Genomic DNA, 19689 nt, shown 5'->3' with positions numbered 1-19689 from the left:
ACCTATATGGTCCAAATACTCATATGGTCCGGCCCGTTAATAACCAAACGAGTATTATACTCATATGGTCCGACCATACGCGTACGGTCGGACCATACGCGTATGGTCGGACCATATGAGTATACGCATATGGTCATGACCATACGCGTATGGTCCAAATACTCATATGGTCCGGAACATATATATGTTACAGGGAATTTGTAAAATCAGGGATTTTGTAAAACATGCTATTAGAAATGTGTTTTTCTTAATATAAAGATAGACCAAATGAATGATCACTAATGATTTAGAAATATATTTGTTTAATAAACACTATGAGCTAGAACTTGTGTATAATGATAATGACTAAAAGGCATATAAACAGGTATTTAGACCACTCTGAATTTGCTTATTTTTGCAAGGCAAGTTTGGGTGACATCCCTACTACTATAAGCTATTGATATGTGAATTTTCTTAACTATGCTGTACATGTCTTCAAGACATACATAATATTTTTAAAACATCTTCATCTGATGAATATCGTTTTTAACAATTTTTTCAAATCTCCACATTGAAGAACTTCATACCTTCATTTATCAACAAAATATTTACTGTATTTGGATTAAAAGAGTTGAGAAATTTTAGAAACTTATTCAAAGTTATACCACTTTGTGATAGAATACATGTGTCTGATAAATGACCAAAGTAGGTAAAACTTTGTTTATTTTTGCTTGGTTAGATTAACCTATTCATAAACATGCAAGTACAAAACAAAGTATTATTACCAATATTTTCTGTTGTCTTTTTTTATTATTATTTTGTGAATATAAATGTTATTTTGTAGGCAGCAAATTAATAATACAACACTTATTTGCTTTTACAATATCAATTTTTATGCAGCAATAAGATGCTCTTGATCTGATATGCATGTAATATTTGCCACTGGATTACATACCCTAACCCACTCAATTTCTTATACCTTACATATGTATTTTTCTTCTCTAATGACAGCAATCAACCTAATGTTCAGTTTTTATATTTGATTTAAAAAAATTATATAATTGGTTTTATTTTCTACAGTAATTATACAGAAAAACTATAATAAACAGTAAGTTAAACTTTCTTTTAAACAAGGTAGTGATAAGAGCTTGTTTTATCATATTTTCCCTGGTTCCATATGTTGCACTTTAATTTTACCTCAATTATTTGAAGTAACTTTTGTGTGTATGTTTGCTCTTTATTTCAAGACATTTGTGCCTGAGCCATTGTTCTACAGTATGTCAGTTGTTTTGTGCATGAAAACGGCTCACTTAATATTAAAATAAAGACTAGATTAACCTCAAACTTATTGAGTGTTACTGTTGTAGTCTTTTTTCACATAAATTCTTTATAAAAATGAATGAATGTATTTTACAAATTCCCTGAATTTAATCAGTGAATCTGTAAAAAAGATCTTAATTATTTCAGGGATTTTGTAAAATCACTAGTCAAAATCAGGGATTTTATAAAATCACTAATCAGTTCAGTGATTTTACAAATTCCCTGAAATTTCAGTGATTTTACAAAATCCCTGATTTCACAAATTCCCTGTAACATATATAACGTATTTATAGAAAAATCCTGGCATTACTAAACATGGATGTATCTTTCATGTTGCTAATCCTGAGACTCTATATGCGGATAATAACATATATCTTTTCAATCACTGTACGTTTTTTCGTTTTTGTATCTCCTGTTTCTCTTAATGATTTTTTTTTATAAAATTAGTTACGTTTGCAATAAGATTTGTTTCTTTACTAGCGATGTGTACATATATATACCTCTACTGAAATATCCAAAAGGGACATTGCATTTTCCAGAAACCTGCATGAAAAAAGTATGATAATGAAAATACCAGACTCTAAGGAAAATTCATCACGGAAAGCCCCTAAATATTCAATGACAAAATTAAAAGCTCAAGCACAATAAACGAATGAACGACAACTGTCAGATTCCTAACTTGATACAGACGAGTATCGTGTTTGAAAACACTGTACATGAGTTGAAAGTGAATCTAGAAATGGAGGGGTTGTGTGAGGTAAATGATCCGATAGAAATATTACTGCATTTTCTGATCTAATGAAGGATATGAAAGTCAAAATGTTGACCTACAACCCTTTTTTCAGCATATGAATATGGAAACCGAATGCACATTGCTTAAGACACTTGCAAATCTAGTAATATCATACAAATATAGGTGTCAACGTGAATGATTAAATGCAGATCATGCAAATTGACAAAAAGTACTAAAAACGAAAAAGATTACAATATATATTATGATTAAATATATAAATCCACTGTCAGAGTCCTTGTGGTTGTTATGTTGTCCTTGCAGTTTGAAAGTAGATACATTTAATTAATCTGATGCATTTAACAAACGCCCTTATTTGCATTCGTATAACAAAGTAGGCTTCAACGAGATGTTTACTAGAAATTTGAAGTATACTTTGTAGCAACATCAATAACTATGTAGGCTGAAGCCAGACGAAATAAGAACAATAACATCTTCATCATACGTTTTATTAAATGTCATTCTCATTGATATATACACATAATTATGATATAGATTACGATGTACCTGATATCCGTGTATCAGGCTTGCTCGAAGTTTTTACATACATATAAAAAAAAGAAATGATAAAAAGTCATATATATATAAAATATATCATGTTTCTAATATGTTTTGTTTTTTCAAAATCTCAATCCGTTTTCCTTCTTTTAAAGCTGCAGATAGTTTTCTACCTACAATATATCTTGCTCAACCTACATACTATTGTTATAGTTGTAAACATTTTCTTTTATTTAATATGTGTATGAAATAATTGCCACTGGACGTTAAGCAATAATCAATCAATTATAGTTCAACGTCATTTAGGTTTCACAAATATGTTGATTAATCGTACACATAAATCAATTGATTAATAAGTAGACCAAAGACAAGTTTTCATTGGGTTTCTGTTGTGGTCGTACGCGTGCATGTATACTTATTTGATAGACGAGTTTCATGTAAGTATAGGCTCAAAATAACACAACATCATATTCAGCTTTAACTCGAATTGGGGCTTGCTCTTTCCAGTTGAACGTTATAGGAAACTTACTATGTTAGACACTTAATTTAGACTAAGTATGGACATTAAAAGAGTCGTTGGTGTAACTTATCCAACCGAGAGAACCTTAATAAGATTTACAATCACACGATGTATAAAATCTATATATGTATCAATATTTAATTAAAATCAATAAACACCTAGATTTGTGTAGTATTTAACTATAGTGTGGTTGGTATTTTATGCATTACATAGCTTTATATCTGATTATATGTATCTAAGCTATAGTTTTGTCAAGTGTTCACTGATGTTTTTTCAATTTTTCTAATGTTTTAAGTAAATTCAGAATATATGTTGCTAACTTAAAACAATAATTCATTGTATTATAAAGATGAATGATATAAAATGAAAAAAATCTCGTTTTTCGTTTTTTATTTTTGCTACTGGTATTTTATAATGGAAAACTAATGGACGCAAATATACACGGACATATAATATTATAATATATCATCAATAGATTGTAGAAAACTATTTGAATTGCACTTTTGGTGTCTTCTTTGCTGCATGTGATAAGGATTTACACGAATTATCGCTTTATAATATTGCAAATAAGACATTATCCCATCATATATATATATAGGAAATTAGTATCTCCGAATGAAAGATAAAAAACAATCCTTCAATGTTCTTGTCTGTACGAAGCCTTTCTCACATCGTAGTTCCATTATAAGGTCATAATTATGAATTAACATTTTAATTTTTTTTTAAATACTAAGGATTTTCGACTCCATGAGTAGATTACCTTAGCTGTATTTAGGAAAACCTTTCGGAATATATTCCCCAATGCTCTTGAACTTCATACTTTATTTGGTTATTTCGTCACTCATGAGTATATACTAATATACTATATATTTTTTTATATGACTTGCAATTTCGGATTTAAAAAGCTTTTGTTATAATGACGTTCTTTGTTCTTACGAAATGTTCACCAAGCATGATATATAAATATATATATCCGTTTAAAGGTAGATTCTTTGTAATACTATTTATAATCACGTATATAATCGATTGGAACTTGTAGGTACACAAACGGGTGAGTGTAATATTGTAAATAATGATGTTACATGTATATTTAAACATGTAATATCACTCACTGTTAGATAATTTTTGAATGTTTATAATTACTTGTTTTGTTTCATTTTATTTTAATGATTAATTACAATCATTTGAATCTGATATAAATATGATATGTAATATTCACGTTTGACAACATGTAAGCCAAGCAAAACCTCGGTCATTGAAAATACTCATTCATACATTTCAAAATACTATTATACGCATGGGGTGAAGGAAGAGCTCTATCTTTTTCTTATTTTTTTTTATTTTGTAGAAAATGGAAGAACAATAGAAAAAGAATTATATATAATGTTTTCTCGGTCAATATTCATTTCATATTTTACCTGGCGCGCATGTGTATAGTGTATATTTTTACCTGGTTAATAATAATGACTTCAAAATTAATTTCCGCGTTTTCCAATAAATAATTTCCCGACACGGATTAATTAAGAAGTACTATATTATGTTATATTGTTTAACTTCTACGATTTCCGAACATATTGCGTGTTTTTATTCTGAAGAAATGTTCATTTAGAACTTGTTTCCTGTTCCAAGTTTCCTTTTACACCGAGTTAAAGCAAAAATCCAAATAAAACTATACGGAAGTGTTTTGTAAAGTTTGATGTCCTGTTGAAAAACCCCTATTCGTATTCCGGGATCATGGTATAGCATAAAATAAATAACTAAAGATAACTTTAAAGATACATGATAGTAAAACAACTACGTCAATCAAATATCAGCAAGGTTTTTTCAGCAAGTCTTACACTCTATAACATTGGTAAGTGTTTTCTTAGTAAGGGGACAACCATTTGATATTTAATATTCTGGTAGGATGGGGTATTTTTACACAATTGGTTTCGGCATATTGCATTGTAGTTGTAGAATATTCGTTTTCCTCTTGTCTCTTGAAAAATATATTTTTTTTTAGCTCTCACCAAGTCAGGATATTCATTGTAAATATGTTGATGCCTCCTCCCTCCCCAAGAAAAAAAAATCAAATTCAACTTGTCGTCCCATAATCGTAATATTTTGATTGAAAGTTTTGTAAACATGTTTACAGACCGCTTAATGCATCAACACAAGTATACATTTAAAATTATTATAATCATTGTGAAAAATCCTTGAACCCGAAAAAAACTGTTGACAGATGTTTCCTATTTTTAAAAGTGTATAAAGTTATAATATAGGAGTACGTGTAGCTATTGAAAAATAGCAGTGTGATAGTTGACACAACAGTGTTTAGTGTAAATTGTTTTTACTTTAATGTCTTACATTGTGTTCCCAAAGAAAATACATGTATATAACGTTTCTCCCCCCACCCCAAATATGGGTCTGGTTAACTTAAAGGCTGCCCTTTTTATACACTTTTAGGATATACAAATGTATACAAAAATTTACGGGTTTGGCTATTCCGAGGCGTTTGTATTTTTATTTTTTTTTCTTCTTGTTGATGGTCGTTAGATTGCCTATTATCGCTTACTTCCACTTCATTGAACTCTGCAGGTGGATATTGTCTCATTGGTAATCAATACCACATTTTATTTTTATACGACCGCAAAAAAATTTGTGGTCGTATATTGGTATCAAGTTATCGTCGTCGATGGTTTCCAGATTATAACTTTAGTTTAAGAAAACAGAAATCAATAAAATTTTAACACAATGTTTACAACCACAAAAGAAAGCTTGGGATATATTTTGGGGGTTATGGTCCTTAAGTTTTAGGAATTAGCGGCCCAAAGGGCCCAAAAATAGCATTTATCTAGTGTCAGAACAATAAGTTGTGTATTTGAATTGTTCTGAAATTGTACCATAATGTTTAATACCATAAGTAGAAGGTTGAGATGTATTTTAAGGGTTATGGGGCAAACAGTCTAGGAATAAAGGGCCAAAAACAAGCATTTTTGTAGTTTCATGTCAATAAATTGGAGTTATCTTTTTTTGTCCAGTATGGTTGTTGAATCACCTAAAACCAATGCTTTATATAATCTTCTTTGAAAATTGGAGTTATCTTTCTTTGTCCAGAATAGAAGTTGAATCAACTTAAATCAATGCTATATACAATATACAATGCAATATTCACTTTACTACCAACTGGTAAATTAAAGCAATCTTTACCATTCAGTGATTACAAGCACTTTGATTAACATTCTAGGGTTGTGCCCCTTAACAAGTGGAAAAATCGAAGATTTTTTTAGTTTCTGTTCTCTTAACTTTTTTAAAGTTTGTCTCAACTACATTTAATGAAATGTGTATATAATGCTTATTACCTCTAAACTCACTCAAAGTTCAATTGTTGGCAGCTTCACTCTTACAGTTCTTGAGTAATGTCCCTTTATAACGTTATATGCTAGCGGGGGCATCATTTGTATCCTTTTGGACACATTCCCCATTTATATTTTTAGAAGTTACTATTAATTGATATTAATTTTAACCATGACTGTATGACCTTTTATATTTGAATATTTTATGATGTATTTAAATGAGTAGTTATTGTTGCAAACGCCATTAGAAATTTGAACTGAGATTATTTTTGGAATAAGGGAAAGAGGGAAGTGAAAAAAAAATGGGGTGGGGTCAATTTTTTTTATCATTTCAGATTTTAGAATTTTAAAAAATAAAATTTCTTCAAATATTTTTTCTTTGAGAGGATTAATATTCAACAGCATAGTAAATTGCTCAAAAACAAAAATTAGTTCATTAGACCTCATTCATTCTGTCAGAAACCTATGCTGTGTATACTATTTAATCACAATCCAAATGCAGAGCTGTATCCAGCATGAATGTTGTGTCCATACTTGCCCCAACCGTTTAGGGTTCGACCTCTGCGGTCGTATAAAGCTGCGCCCTGCGGAGCATCTGGTGGTTATATTGTTAAGACCAGCAAAGTACACACATAGAGCTATGATACAGTAAGTTTAAACAAAGATTGAAAAACATTTTGCCAATGGCTTTAGTGTGAAATAAATTCGAGGTAAGTTGACCCTATAGCTTCCTCTAAAATAGAGTTACAGGGGACGAAACACTTTAAAATATCGGGAAAGGATACACTGTCGACTGATTTTTATCATTAGATTGAAAACGAGAACATCAACCCCTCTTTAAAAAAAAACCAAAAAACAATTGTTCAGATTATGTATGAAGGTTTTTTGTCAATCTTTATGAACAAATCGTCTATTTTATCTTTTTAAATTAAATAAAGAAACAGCAAAAAATACGTTTTTTCTTTTTCTCAGTAGATTTACGAACATATATATATATATAATGTTTTTTCCAAAGAATTGGTACACAAATTTAAAATGTTTAAAACAAAATCTGCTTGTGTCTATCTTATGAAACAAAACGTTGGGACCCGGTATAGAAATAAAAAGATTTGGTATGATTGCCAATGCGACAACTCTCCACCAGAGACAAAATAACATAGAAGTTTACAAGTAGTATAGATTACTATACGTCTTTCAACAATGAGCAAACCCATATCACATAGTCTGCTATAAAAGTTCCCGAATTGAGAACTGCGAAACAATTCAAGTGAGAAAATTAAAGGCATGATTTATGCACACAACAATGAACGAAAAACAAATATCATATACAGTAACAAACGATAACGACTGAATTACAGACTCCTGACTGAACAGACCCATACAGAAAGTTTCGGGTTTAGACTAGTCTTTGATATGTCTTTTGAAAAGATAGAAAAGTCCAAGAAACTAACATTTGTGGTTAACGTCTGAAATTTGGAACCCATTCATCTCTAAAAGTAGCATATGCAGGTATATGTTTTATTACATATTTGAATTGATTGACAAGGTGGAAGTTAGCTTTTATGGATATTTTTGTAAAAAGAAATAACTGTGGGATCAAAGCTGTTTAGTACATGTATTCCATTAAATATTGATATATGAACATTAGTTTCATAGTATACCTTACCGAATAATAATTATGGTGAGAAAACGTCAGGATACAATAACAGGTTAGTTGATTGGTCTGAGTCGACAAGTTCATAATAAGTAACTTTGTACGTAATAAATGTTTAAACATGTTCATTTTAGTAGATGCAAATTGTTATTATATATTTCTAGTTTATGAATTACAACATATTCACAAGAGGATCGTTTTACAAAGTTCATTGAACGATATAATAACTATGGAATTATGAAATACTTGTTTGTGTTCTGATGACGACCAAGTTTTGAAGCTTTTAACATAGATCGAAAAACTTTTACAGATTCAGTCAGACAAACCCTTTTTGATAAATAAGATTCATGTCGCTGTCACATTACAATAAGACAAATAAACATATCAAAAGTCGGCGTATATATAACAGAACTCTTACAGAATCGTAAATGAAAAAAAAAACAACATTTTTCTAATCTAAGTCTTCTTCAGAGGAAGAGGAAGTGTCCTAGCTTAGCAACCATCTAACATATTACAAAATAAAACAAAAAGAGAAGTTACATTTAAACATAGTTATGATGAAACGATGAATAAATAAACGATTAAGAAATCAGCGAAGCAACTTGAACAATTTTTATAAAATAAGAAGACATGGTATGATGCTTATGCGATAACAGTTACTATCTACCAGCTGAGACCATCTGACGTATGTTATCAACTATAGGTCACCACAATGGCTTCAACTATGAGCAAAATCAGTACCGCATATAATTTAGAAATGCCCCGAAATGGCAAACGATTCGTATTAACTGTACTTGGGTGAAATTAAAGAAAATCAAGAAAAATTAAAAATGTATACTATAAATCAGTAAAGCATTATACATAAGGAAAAAAATAAGCTAAACATATTAATAGGTAAAGGTGCACCTCTTCAAACTATGTGATTTAAACAAAAGAATTGCGACAAAAGGATGAGTCGGACTATTATCTTATACTATAGTTGCGTTAGTATTATTTTGGAAAAGAAATATAGAATTTGCTTAAATTTTTGTAAATGACTTTTCTGAGTTATTGAAGCTTTATGTGAACAGAAACATAGTTGTTATGGGGCGAATTATTTTACCATGTATCGTAGGAAAAAACCCAAGGGGTCCAAACATATGACAAAAATTCCAAAAACTCTCCTAGCTAGTAGGTTCATCTTTAAACTTAAATGATTTATTGCACAATAGATTGTCAAATACCAGTATTAATAAATCTGCTTTTATATTTCAGAAAACAGAATGATTACGGGTTGAGTTATGTTTGGCTTGTTACTCTTTTCTATATTGGCTGTTCCAGTATGCTGTTCTGTCAATGTCGTTCATGTAAGTTCGTCTGCCGTCTGCCGTCTGCCGTCAGCCAATTAGGATTGATTTGGTATTTTTTTACGACTTTTAACTTGCCTTGTTACCGAATGTCATTGATGTCATATTTTGGACCATTAAATTATATAAATTTCATTTCGTGCAATAAGTAGGTTAAATTCATGAATGACTAGTAATTACTTCCGCTAGAATATGTTGCATTTTAAATGAAAACTATCATGAAGTTTAACATTTATCTCGCGGAAGTAATTACTGTACAATACAATGTACTTCCAAACTATCACGAAATGTCACACTTCATTGATAAACTTTTTTTTAATTTTTTTATCTTGAGTGCATATAGATGAAGATTAATACTGCCGAGCTATAGTAATTCCAATTTCACATTCTATTGCACTTTTTCATGTTCATTCGCTTTACTAGTTGTTCATTAAAATAGAAAAATAAAAACACTAATTTGACATTGCTGCTTTATTACTCGTGGAGAATTTCAATATGAAATAGTAGGAAAAAAATTATCCAATAAAGTCAAAATCAATCAATTAATTTAAAAAAAATAAAAAGTTGTCTTTGAGGGCTTAATCCATTATAAAACGCATACCTTTGTACGCTACATTCAGCCATAACACGAATGACAACTGACCCACACCTGAATTAAAGGCTCCTGACTTTGGACCGGCATACATTGAAATTTGGTGATGTTAATCATATGTTTGAGCTGCAAACCCCTCTCAGGTACGGAGCATAAACAAAAATTTAAGATGAAGACAAAATACCTGAGGATATTATACTTAGTACACAGTATAATAGTCCCCAAAATACACAAAGTGAAAACACTAGTTCAATGCCATTTATAGACGAAAGCCAAATAAAATAATATGTGTGTTTCCTATAACATCTTTGAAAATAATAAGGTACATGTAGGTAGGTAGGTAATTCTTTTATTTTACAAATTTTTTTTACATTGAGGCTATGGGAGACAAATTCTGATTTTAACAGTGCTTATTGAAAAATGACAAAAAAAAAGACACTTTCAGGTTCTGTAGGCTATTTCTAAGCCTAAAATACAAGGTAGGTAGGGAATTGAAACACGCATATATTCATTTGGCCTAATAGATAAATCATGTTGACCCAGAGTCAGGTACCAGTCAGTACACATCAATCTAATTGAGAAAAAAGACGTCATTAGGAATCAGAGAAAAAAATACTTGTGCTATACCAACATACAAATACATATATAAACACAGGATGTAGAACCATAAGTTTTCATAAATTTATAGCAATGCACATTTTGTTATGTTTTATTTTATAAAAACAAATAAATGTGAGTACCCAATAAGACAATATTTACTACGATGGTTATTTGATATCCTATAAGAATAACTTTTCAAATGATGAATGAGTTAACGTTGATCGTGTCTATATATATTTACGAGCATTTCAAACAACATTACCGTAAAAAAATAAGATTTGATATCATAATATGATAAGAACTCTACAGTACAATCAAAATTCTAACTAGTGACAATTCTAGATGATTTTTAACTCGAATTGAGGTGGAAGAATTTAAAATATGACTGAAAAGATGAATGTTGTATATGAGCAGCACGTTGACATTAAAATAGGCCTAGACACATTCGATGACTCGTCGAACACATTAGTTGTGAACAGTATTTATAGAGAAAGCGTTGCACTCTCCAAAAAACAGTGTTAGATACCACTTGTACATAGCTACATGTAACTATGCATCAACCATAGCCAGAAGATCGCGTCTGCATTAGGTTTATAATTGTCGGACGTGAGATATGATGGAATCCATATACTTTACTAGTATCAAGTTGACAACCAAGCTATAGCCGGCAATTATGAAATGATATCAGATGAATAACTAAAAACGATTATAAACTTTAAAAATAAGGTAATGCTTCAATAAGCAATCGCTTCTCGATAAAGAAATTTCGTACAATACTACGAAAGCATTGCATATATATTTATTTGACCCCTCCTTAAGGTATTTTATGAGACTTATGCCCCAGACTATATATCTTCTGCCCGGCGCATGTGGCTAACTCAACGCTACCCAATGCTAGTACTATACCTCAATAGTTTATGTGATCAAGTTACATGCTTAGTTAAAAACTTTTGAAATAATTTTTTCGGACGACATAAAGAGTCAAACATGAAATTATACCAACATTGTTTTTGCAGATTTTTTCCGAAGATATTGTTGAATCATTTCGTGACCACCCTGCAGGCTTCGGTGATAGTTTACCAGACACAGGAATCAAGGTAGAAAGATTGTTTTAATAGTCTATTTTATTATTCAACTAATAAAAAGCTATATATGACAAAACCTGAGATGAATTTAAATGTTATAAATTGAATGAAAAGTAACGTAGAAAAGAAAAAAAAACCATCTGAATTTAAACAGTTTAACTATATATCGGATACACGATATGCGAATCATTATAAAAATAGAGAATCATACAAAAAATGGTGGAGGACAAAAATAATCATGAAGCAAAAAAAAAAAATGAAATAAAAAAAAAAATCGATAGTACACAAAACACTATAGTACATCTGTCATCTATATTCAAACATTTAAATATTTCCAAGGTACATTATTTATAATATTATACATGTTTTAGGGGTTCTTGAAATATTTGAAACCAGTTTCTAAAGGTTCATGTCACTACTATGAACCGTCACCGCCTTGGATCGACAGCAGTACAGTATGGATAGCATTGATGGAACGACAAGGTTGTGAATTTGTCAATATGGTATGTAGTAGTATTATCAATCACTATTTACACCATGGTTGTTTTAATTTCAATATGCAGTATTATCAATGTTGTTGTATAATTTTTATTTCAAATGTAAATACACTCAGCATACATACATTGATTTGATGTAGCTAGCTATATAACCTGGTTTAATCCACCATTTTCTACATAAGAAAATGCCTATATCAAGCCAGGAATAAGACTGTCACAGTTGTTATCCATCCGTTTGTTATGTTTGAGCTATAATTGATTTTGCCATTTGTTAGGGACTTTCCGTTTTGAATTTCTGCGGAGTTCAGTATTTTTTGTGATATTACTGTTTGATAGCTGATTCATTTTATTGGTTGAATTTTCCTTTATTAGTGTTTGCTTCTATGTTGTCTTGCATTGTCTTTATGAATGAAGAAGATGCAAGAAGGTAAACGCTTATTATAAAGAAACGGGGGAAACACATTTGTTCATATATATAATTTTAAACTGAAATGTGTTTCTGTATAATATGAATGCAAACATATCATATTTACAAAATGAAAAATGCGAACTGTCTTTACTTTAAAAAACATGATTGTATAAAAAATAAAAATCATTTGAATAAAATAAAAACATATCTAATAGTCAGCTCGAAAACAAAAATTGATTCGAAATAGTTCTAATAACACAACACCACGAATATCAAAGAAGCATCTTTAAAAAAATGACAGGATGAGGTGATCGATCTATACTTACTTAACTTTTTTATGGATTTTTGTTGTTTTTTTTTCACTAAAAACTAAAAATTACAAAAAATGCTAACTCCGAGGAAAATTCAATCGTAAAGTTCCTAATCAAATGGCAAAATCAAATGACAAAACACATCAAACGAATGGACAACAACTGTCATAATCCTGACTTGGTACAGGCATTTTCAAAATAGAAAATGGTGGATTGAACCTGGTTTTATAGCGCTAAACCTCTCAATTATAATATTAATTATGTTAAATAGTCGACTTTTTGAGAAAATATGAAAGAAAAATGGAGAAAAAAAAGATAATTTTGTATTTAATGTCTTTACATGTAGGTACTCGCTGCACAGAAACTACATTATAATGCTGTGATAGTACATAATAACATTTCAATGCCTAATTCCAATTCCGTATTCGAGATGACAGCCAATGGAGTATCGGGTAGGTTTAATATTTATAACATTTAGCTTCAATGATATTGACGGTGTGTTTAGCCAGTCTGAGTGCAATCATACATTTCAAATAAATTGTAATCAATAACAAGTCAAAAGTGCTCATCACCACGTGTTCCTGCCATTATACGATCATGCCCCACCCAGGGTGATTGGGGAAACGAAATATGATTACTTGGTCTTCTCCCGACTGCCAGTAAAAACTTGTCAAAACGGGGCGTCCGTTTGGCTGTGTGGGATGTATTAAGTTCGCAGTCATGTCCGGTCAGAATTTAGATGAATTTGACAATTATAGGTTTGTTCTAATCATATAGCTTTCAACGTTTTTGTGCATTTACGACTCCTGGATTTCATCGTTCTAGAACAGGTATTTCAGAAAAGCGTTTCGGACGCACGTTATTAAGGAGTTTGTTTCATTTAATGCAATTACACATTTGTGGAGAAAAACTGTTAAAATTGTTGGAGAACTTGAATCTTTCCTTGGTTTAGTTTAGTTTGTGTTTGTTTTAGTTTTTATTTTGTCGTATAACGTCTGTCATATATCGATCTGACAGAATTGTCTATTTACAGATTTGTCCTAATATCTTTAAATTGAGAATTATTGTTGGTTGAAAGATTAGATAAGGAACGACCATTTATTGGGTAGGGGGTATGTTTTTCTTTCTTTCTAAAAGATATCCTTTTGATCTCCAATTTGATGAAAACATATATTGTGGTCAAGCAGACGTCAAAATAGTATCATGAATCTCAATTTTCCCCATTATAGTGTTAAATTTTGAAAAAAAATAATTTGATTAATTTCAGATAGAAACATGAATGAAAGAAGAACGTCACTAATGGACTTATCAAAATAATTAATTTTGTAACTTGAGAATTCTATTTTTTTCTTTAAAGTGTATACTGATAACTATCACAATATATTTTTAATGCTTTATAGATGTCCTTCTCAATATCACCCGATTCTCAAACATCAGTCCAAACTAGTATTATCAGTTATAATATAACAAGATGCATGTGGCTAACAAAACCAATCCAGGAAAGGTTGATAAACTTTTTATTGGAATCAAACGTATTTAGCATAACGCAATAAAAGCCCTACAAAAAATAATAGATACAGTTGTAATCATATGCCAATATCTGGTTTTGTTTTGCATTTACTATTTACCATGTTTACGTTACAAACGTTTAGTTATACTTTTTATTTTGTGGTACTGAAAATTTGATGTATAAATATACTTATTTTTTTTTACAGGAAACAACAGCAAGAATATTACTATTCCATCTGTATTTATTGGATATAAGGATGGAATATCATTAAAAGAGTATGATCTCAGAAATGATGTTAGAAATAGTTCAAGGTTTGTGTTTACTTTTCAAACAAGCTATTTAGTCATGATCATTTCATGATCATTTTAGTAGTAATTTCTTTGTAACCAGTCTTGTACAAATCTAAAAGTTTTACAAATCTAAAAGTATTTTAAATTTGGTTAAAAATTATAAATTGACATATATGTTGAAAAAAACCAACAACGTTCAACAGACAACACTCACTTTCATGTTTTTGGGGTAAATGAAATACTTTGGTTTCTTTTTGGTTATATATATAATCTTTGAAAAACTAACTAACGGAATGTGATAAATTAGAAAATAGCACGAGTTTTCTTAAATGTGCTTGAGCTAAATATTGTGTTAACAGTTGAGGGTCCCTTTACAACACATTAATTTACATATTTGTTTGTCTTATTAAAATCTTTATCAATTACAGGTACTTGGTACAAATAAAAGACGGCAAGGTATCTACTGATTCTGACTCAGATTCAGATGAGTCGAGTCCTCCGGCTTTTGTATTTTGGGGAAATCTGGTGTTGACAGTACCATTAGTCTTTGTCGTAGTATGCTGTACTTGTAAAGTTGTAAGTTTACCAAGGATTAAGCTAAACAAATAATTATTAGGTACACTATACTCTTCATGTGGTAATTGAGACCCCGACTCATTGAAATGAGTTTGCATATGGATGCAAATCGAAATACTGTTGTAAAAGGGAAGTGTTTTTGTGGTAAAAGTATAAACTAAAAATATGTATTGCGATTAAAAGTCCAGACAGCAACATCTCAAAAGTAACAATACATTTGTTACACATCTGCCCATTCTGAACTCAAAAACAGTGAATGTAGTCTTGCTTAATTTAACAGTTTATAACCTTATCATAGATACCAGGATTGAAATTTGATACGGTAAACATGCATTTTATTTCTACAAACGACTCAGCAGTGTTACTCGAATCAGAAAAGTTAAAAAGGCCAAAAACAGTACGTAGTTGAAAAGCATTCATGACCCAAAATTAAAAATTAAAAAAAATCACATGTTCTCTGAAAGTGATAACTACAGGCGAGTTCTACTATTTGCCTAGAATTTAGTCAAATACAATCCATTGTACTTTGGTGGTTTTGAATCAGCAAGTAGGAATATCAGTACAAACGAAGTCTATGTAGTTTTATGAAGCAAAACCAGTTGTAACCTTACTTAATTACTATTTACAAATTCTAATTTAATGATCATTGTTATTTGAAAATCTTAAAAAAATAAAAATTGCAGTCAACACATTTTATGTATTGGGGGTTCGAATGGACTATAATTATATGATGTACTGTTAGTATTGTTGTTTTAAATTAGGTCAAGTCAGTTACCGGCGGTGATAAATAAAGGTGCAAATAGGATTGTTTTGTTTTTAGAACTTATCATTTTCAGATGAAGTCTGTTACCGGTCGGTAATAAATAAAGGTTTCAATAGGATGGCATAATTAGTTTCATATGCGATTTATTTACCGCTTTAGCTCATGTTATTATAGTTAGATATATTTTTAGAAATTCTAAGTATTTAATTGAATTAGTTACATTCACACAAATTAATCGTTATTTTTTGAAGCGCATTTAAGATTAAAATAACTTTAAACACGACATGTTTGAAAATCTAATATATCACATGGATCATTAAGATTTTGATCTTCAATCATGGAACTAATTCGATATAGCCTAATGCTTGGTGTAACTTACTTTCTAAAAGAATAGTTTCCGTATTGGTTATTTATTCTTTCCATTTGGGTAGAAACTTTACAATTGCAATTAGTATTGTAGCCAACACAGATTTTGTATGGCTTGAAAATGTAAAAAGTCTGTAGGGTTATTTGTAAGACAAGCCCTGTGCTGACGGAAGTTTAATAACCTTGTATCCATCCAAGTCACGTTTCAAGCTTTTATATCATTGGAAAAGTCTGAAGTTATCAGGTTGTAAATCAGCGCAAACGTACTAACACACTCGGAGAGATTTTTTTATTAGGAGAATGCGAGTTTAGAAATATTTGATGAAGCGCGTTATTGTGAAACCATAAAAATAATGGTTTTATCCTGTGAACTTTCTTGTCATTTTGAAGAAATTCTCTTTTTTTCTTGTTCCATAGACATTAAATTTCGTTATCCTTCTCAAATTTTTATCTATATAAAACTAGAAAAAGAAAATTAGAAAGCGTAATATTTCAACAGAGAGGAAAAAAGACAAATCAAAAATAAATATCAATATTTTCTATTTCAGAAGTACGACCAAAGACGAAGGACCTCTACAAATACTCTTAGAACACCTAAATGTTTAAAAACAAACAGAAAAGAAGCCCACGAAAGTCCAATCAGAATGACAAAATTCACAAAGGGTGTGTTACACAATACACTACGTAATTTCCCCCTCTATTTTTCTCTTTTAATCTAATCGATGTATTTCCGTTTATCAATAATTTTGATTATGATGACACACTATCGTTGTTATCATATGATATGTAATGTTAAATGAATAAACAGTTTTGGTATACGCTAATGATAAATTTACCCCCAAAAAATAACACATGTGAACAAATTAAGAGGTCAACATATGAACCTAGTGTCTTTGATGAGTTTTTTTTTACATTCATTTTGCAATAATATTCAAATAATTATAATTACATAATATGTAAATTTCTAAACCGCTCTTAGCAAATGCCGATTTGTTGGCATTTGCAATATCATGGTTTATTGATTTAAGAACAATCAGTAATAATGAATATAGAAACATTTAGAAATAAAATATTAATTCTATAGTAATTTGATGACATAAAGAACGAATATCAAAATGAAATTTGAAAAGACTATTTTTGTTGTTGGTTTGCTTATTATGAGAAAGGCCTAGATTGGGTATACATATCAAATCACTGAGGATGTTTAAAATCAATATTTTTTTAATAGGGTCCGTTTTTCTTTGTCTTTAGTTTTAAGAGTAACGTTAACAGATCAATATGGATTTTGTGTTATTATTTGCTGTTACAAAATTTTGGAAATAATGTTAAAGATAATATCATAGTTCTCTCTCATTCAAAGCTCTAATTCATTGTCTATACTTTGATAAACTTGTTTCTTTTCGATTGATAGCTCCTTATTCTGTTAAAAAAAGCTTTGTTTTTTAGTTTTTTTCTAAATATTTTGGCCTCAAGCATCACTGAAGTGACATTTATTGTCGAAATTGGTATCTGATGCAGACACATTGGTACCGTTAATGTTTGTAGTAGACTGTTATTTGTCTTTTCGACGTATTTCTTTTTGTTGCAGGTATGTCTCGTCTATTTTCTTTTGATTACTGGTAATCCGTTCATATATTTTGTCTCATTTATAAAACCTGCACCGTTTTTGTTACAGACCACAGATACGAAACTTGCCCAGTGTGTTTAGACGATTTTATTGAGAAAGATAAGATATGGATATTACCCTGTGAACATGGTAGGTACATATATTATAGACTAATCCAGCAAAGGTGTTTTCTTATTGGAACGCCACTGTTTCGGACGTCATTTGAAAATACACACTTAATTTACGGCGCCATTACATCACAATTTTAAATATCTCGGATGATTCTATTATGCGATTGATATTTTAAGCAAGAATGTTTCATTACAGTGGGTTTGTATGAGCCAATTAAAAAGCCGAGTAAAATGGAATAGTAATATATAGTATTGTTCAGTGGACAGCATACGGGTTAGGGATTATCTCGCTGCGTTTAATAACCTTTGGTGCTCTTTGGCTCATTTTTCCTTTTCATTCTTTATATGCAATAGAACGATACTAAATGAAGGAATCGAACAAAAATATTCTTATTCTAAAAGAAGTGTAAAACGATTATACAATAAATTTTCAAGAATGAAAAAATTATGTCTTGTCTTTAAGGAATGCTTATCCTAAATAAAACACTCGTTAACGATTTCAAATTATATTTTTATATATATAACATAAATAACATGATAATAATGTTGCGTTAAAAAAGCAGAAAAATAGCGATGCTAATAAATTTGAAAAGAACTTGTCAGTTAAACATTATTTACGAAATTGCACCGTCAGCAATTTAAAACGTGATTATATAAATGAATCATTAGATTGTGTTTGCTTTTCAGAATTTCACATACACTGTATAAAACCGTGGCTAACTGGGAAACAGAGAACTTGTCCTGTTTGTAAAAGAATGTCAATTTCCTTGGATGTTAAGAATGTGTAGTATGCAACAAATATGTAATCAAATCATTGTTTATGTGTATTGTGATTTCCATGTGTGAATGGTGACAATCAACAAATCAAGATATGCATTATTGTTGAAAAAATCTTTTTCTATTTAATGTCTTTTAATATTTATGCTTATGTTTTAAACCATTTACGTTTTTTCTTATCATTTGGTGTTTGTATGTGTAAGGTTCTACGTAACTAAACGCATATGCACTCAGTTATTCTGTATGTATGGTGAACTATTAGGCATTTGGGATAATTGCATGAGAAATTGAAAAGTGTCCACATATTGTTTTCATACACTCACTATTTATGTACTTTTATATGTTAAAATGGCGATTTATTATCACGTTGTGTTTTGAAACCAATGTTTGCATTTAATTGTATTTTTCATATTTGTTAACTTGTACCTCAATATTTAAACCAAATAAATTGTATGCACGTTATAGTTTTGTTGTACGCATGTCTGAAAACTCATTAGATCAATTTTTTAATCCCGAAATCAGCAATGTCACTATAAAAATACAGGTGTACTTATAAAAATGCGATATTCACGTAGTCTAATGAGACGTTTAGGAACTCTACTTGAATTTTGACATGCAGAGAGAATGGAACATGCATTTTATCTAATTTTATGTCATCTAAAATACAATAATAAACTAACATCAACATAGGCACACATCATTAAATCACAATGATACATGTAGTATCTACTCAA

General features: G+C 30.1%; 1 protein-coding gene across 3 annotated transcripts; it reads left to right on the top strand.

Annotated features, from left to right (window-relative positions):
- The first annotated feature begins 4062 nt into the window (after positions 1-4062).
- Positions 4063-19417, top strand: LOC139516695 (E3 ubiquitin-protein ligase RNF13-like). Of its 3 annotated transcripts, none has more exons than XM_071306949.1 (10): positions 4063-4158; positions 9351-9442; positions 11651-11731; positions 12091-12222; positions 13283-13388; positions 14652-14757; positions 15165-15312; positions 16990-17104; positions 18117-18197; positions 18866-19417. In XM_071306949.1, the coding sequence occupies exons 2-10, from the start codon at positions 9377-9379 to the stop codon at positions 18964-18966; spliced, it is 936 nt and encodes a 311-aa protein (XP_071163050.1). In that variant the 5' UTR covers positions 4063-4158; positions 9351-9376; the 3' UTR covers positions 18967-19417. The 3 variants fall into 3 exon arrangements, with proteins under 3 accessions (XP_071163050.1, XP_071163051.1, XP_071163052.1); XM_071306950.1 differs by lacking the exon at positions 4063-4158 and adding an exon at positions 4581-4959; XM_071306951.1 differs by lacking the exon at positions 4063-4158 and adding an exon at positions 7801-7951.
- The last annotated feature ends 272 nt before the right edge of the window (positions 19418-19689 follow it).

This window comes from Mytilus edulis, chromosome 3, assembly GCF_963676685.1.
Source record: "Mytilus edulis chromosome 3, xbMytEdul2.2, whole genome shotgun sequence".
NCBI classification, from domain to species: Eukaryota; Metazoa; Mollusca; class Bivalvia; order Mytilida; family Mytilidae; genus Mytilus; species Mytilus edulis.
This window is presented reverse-complemented; position numbering and strand designations above follow the sequence as displayed.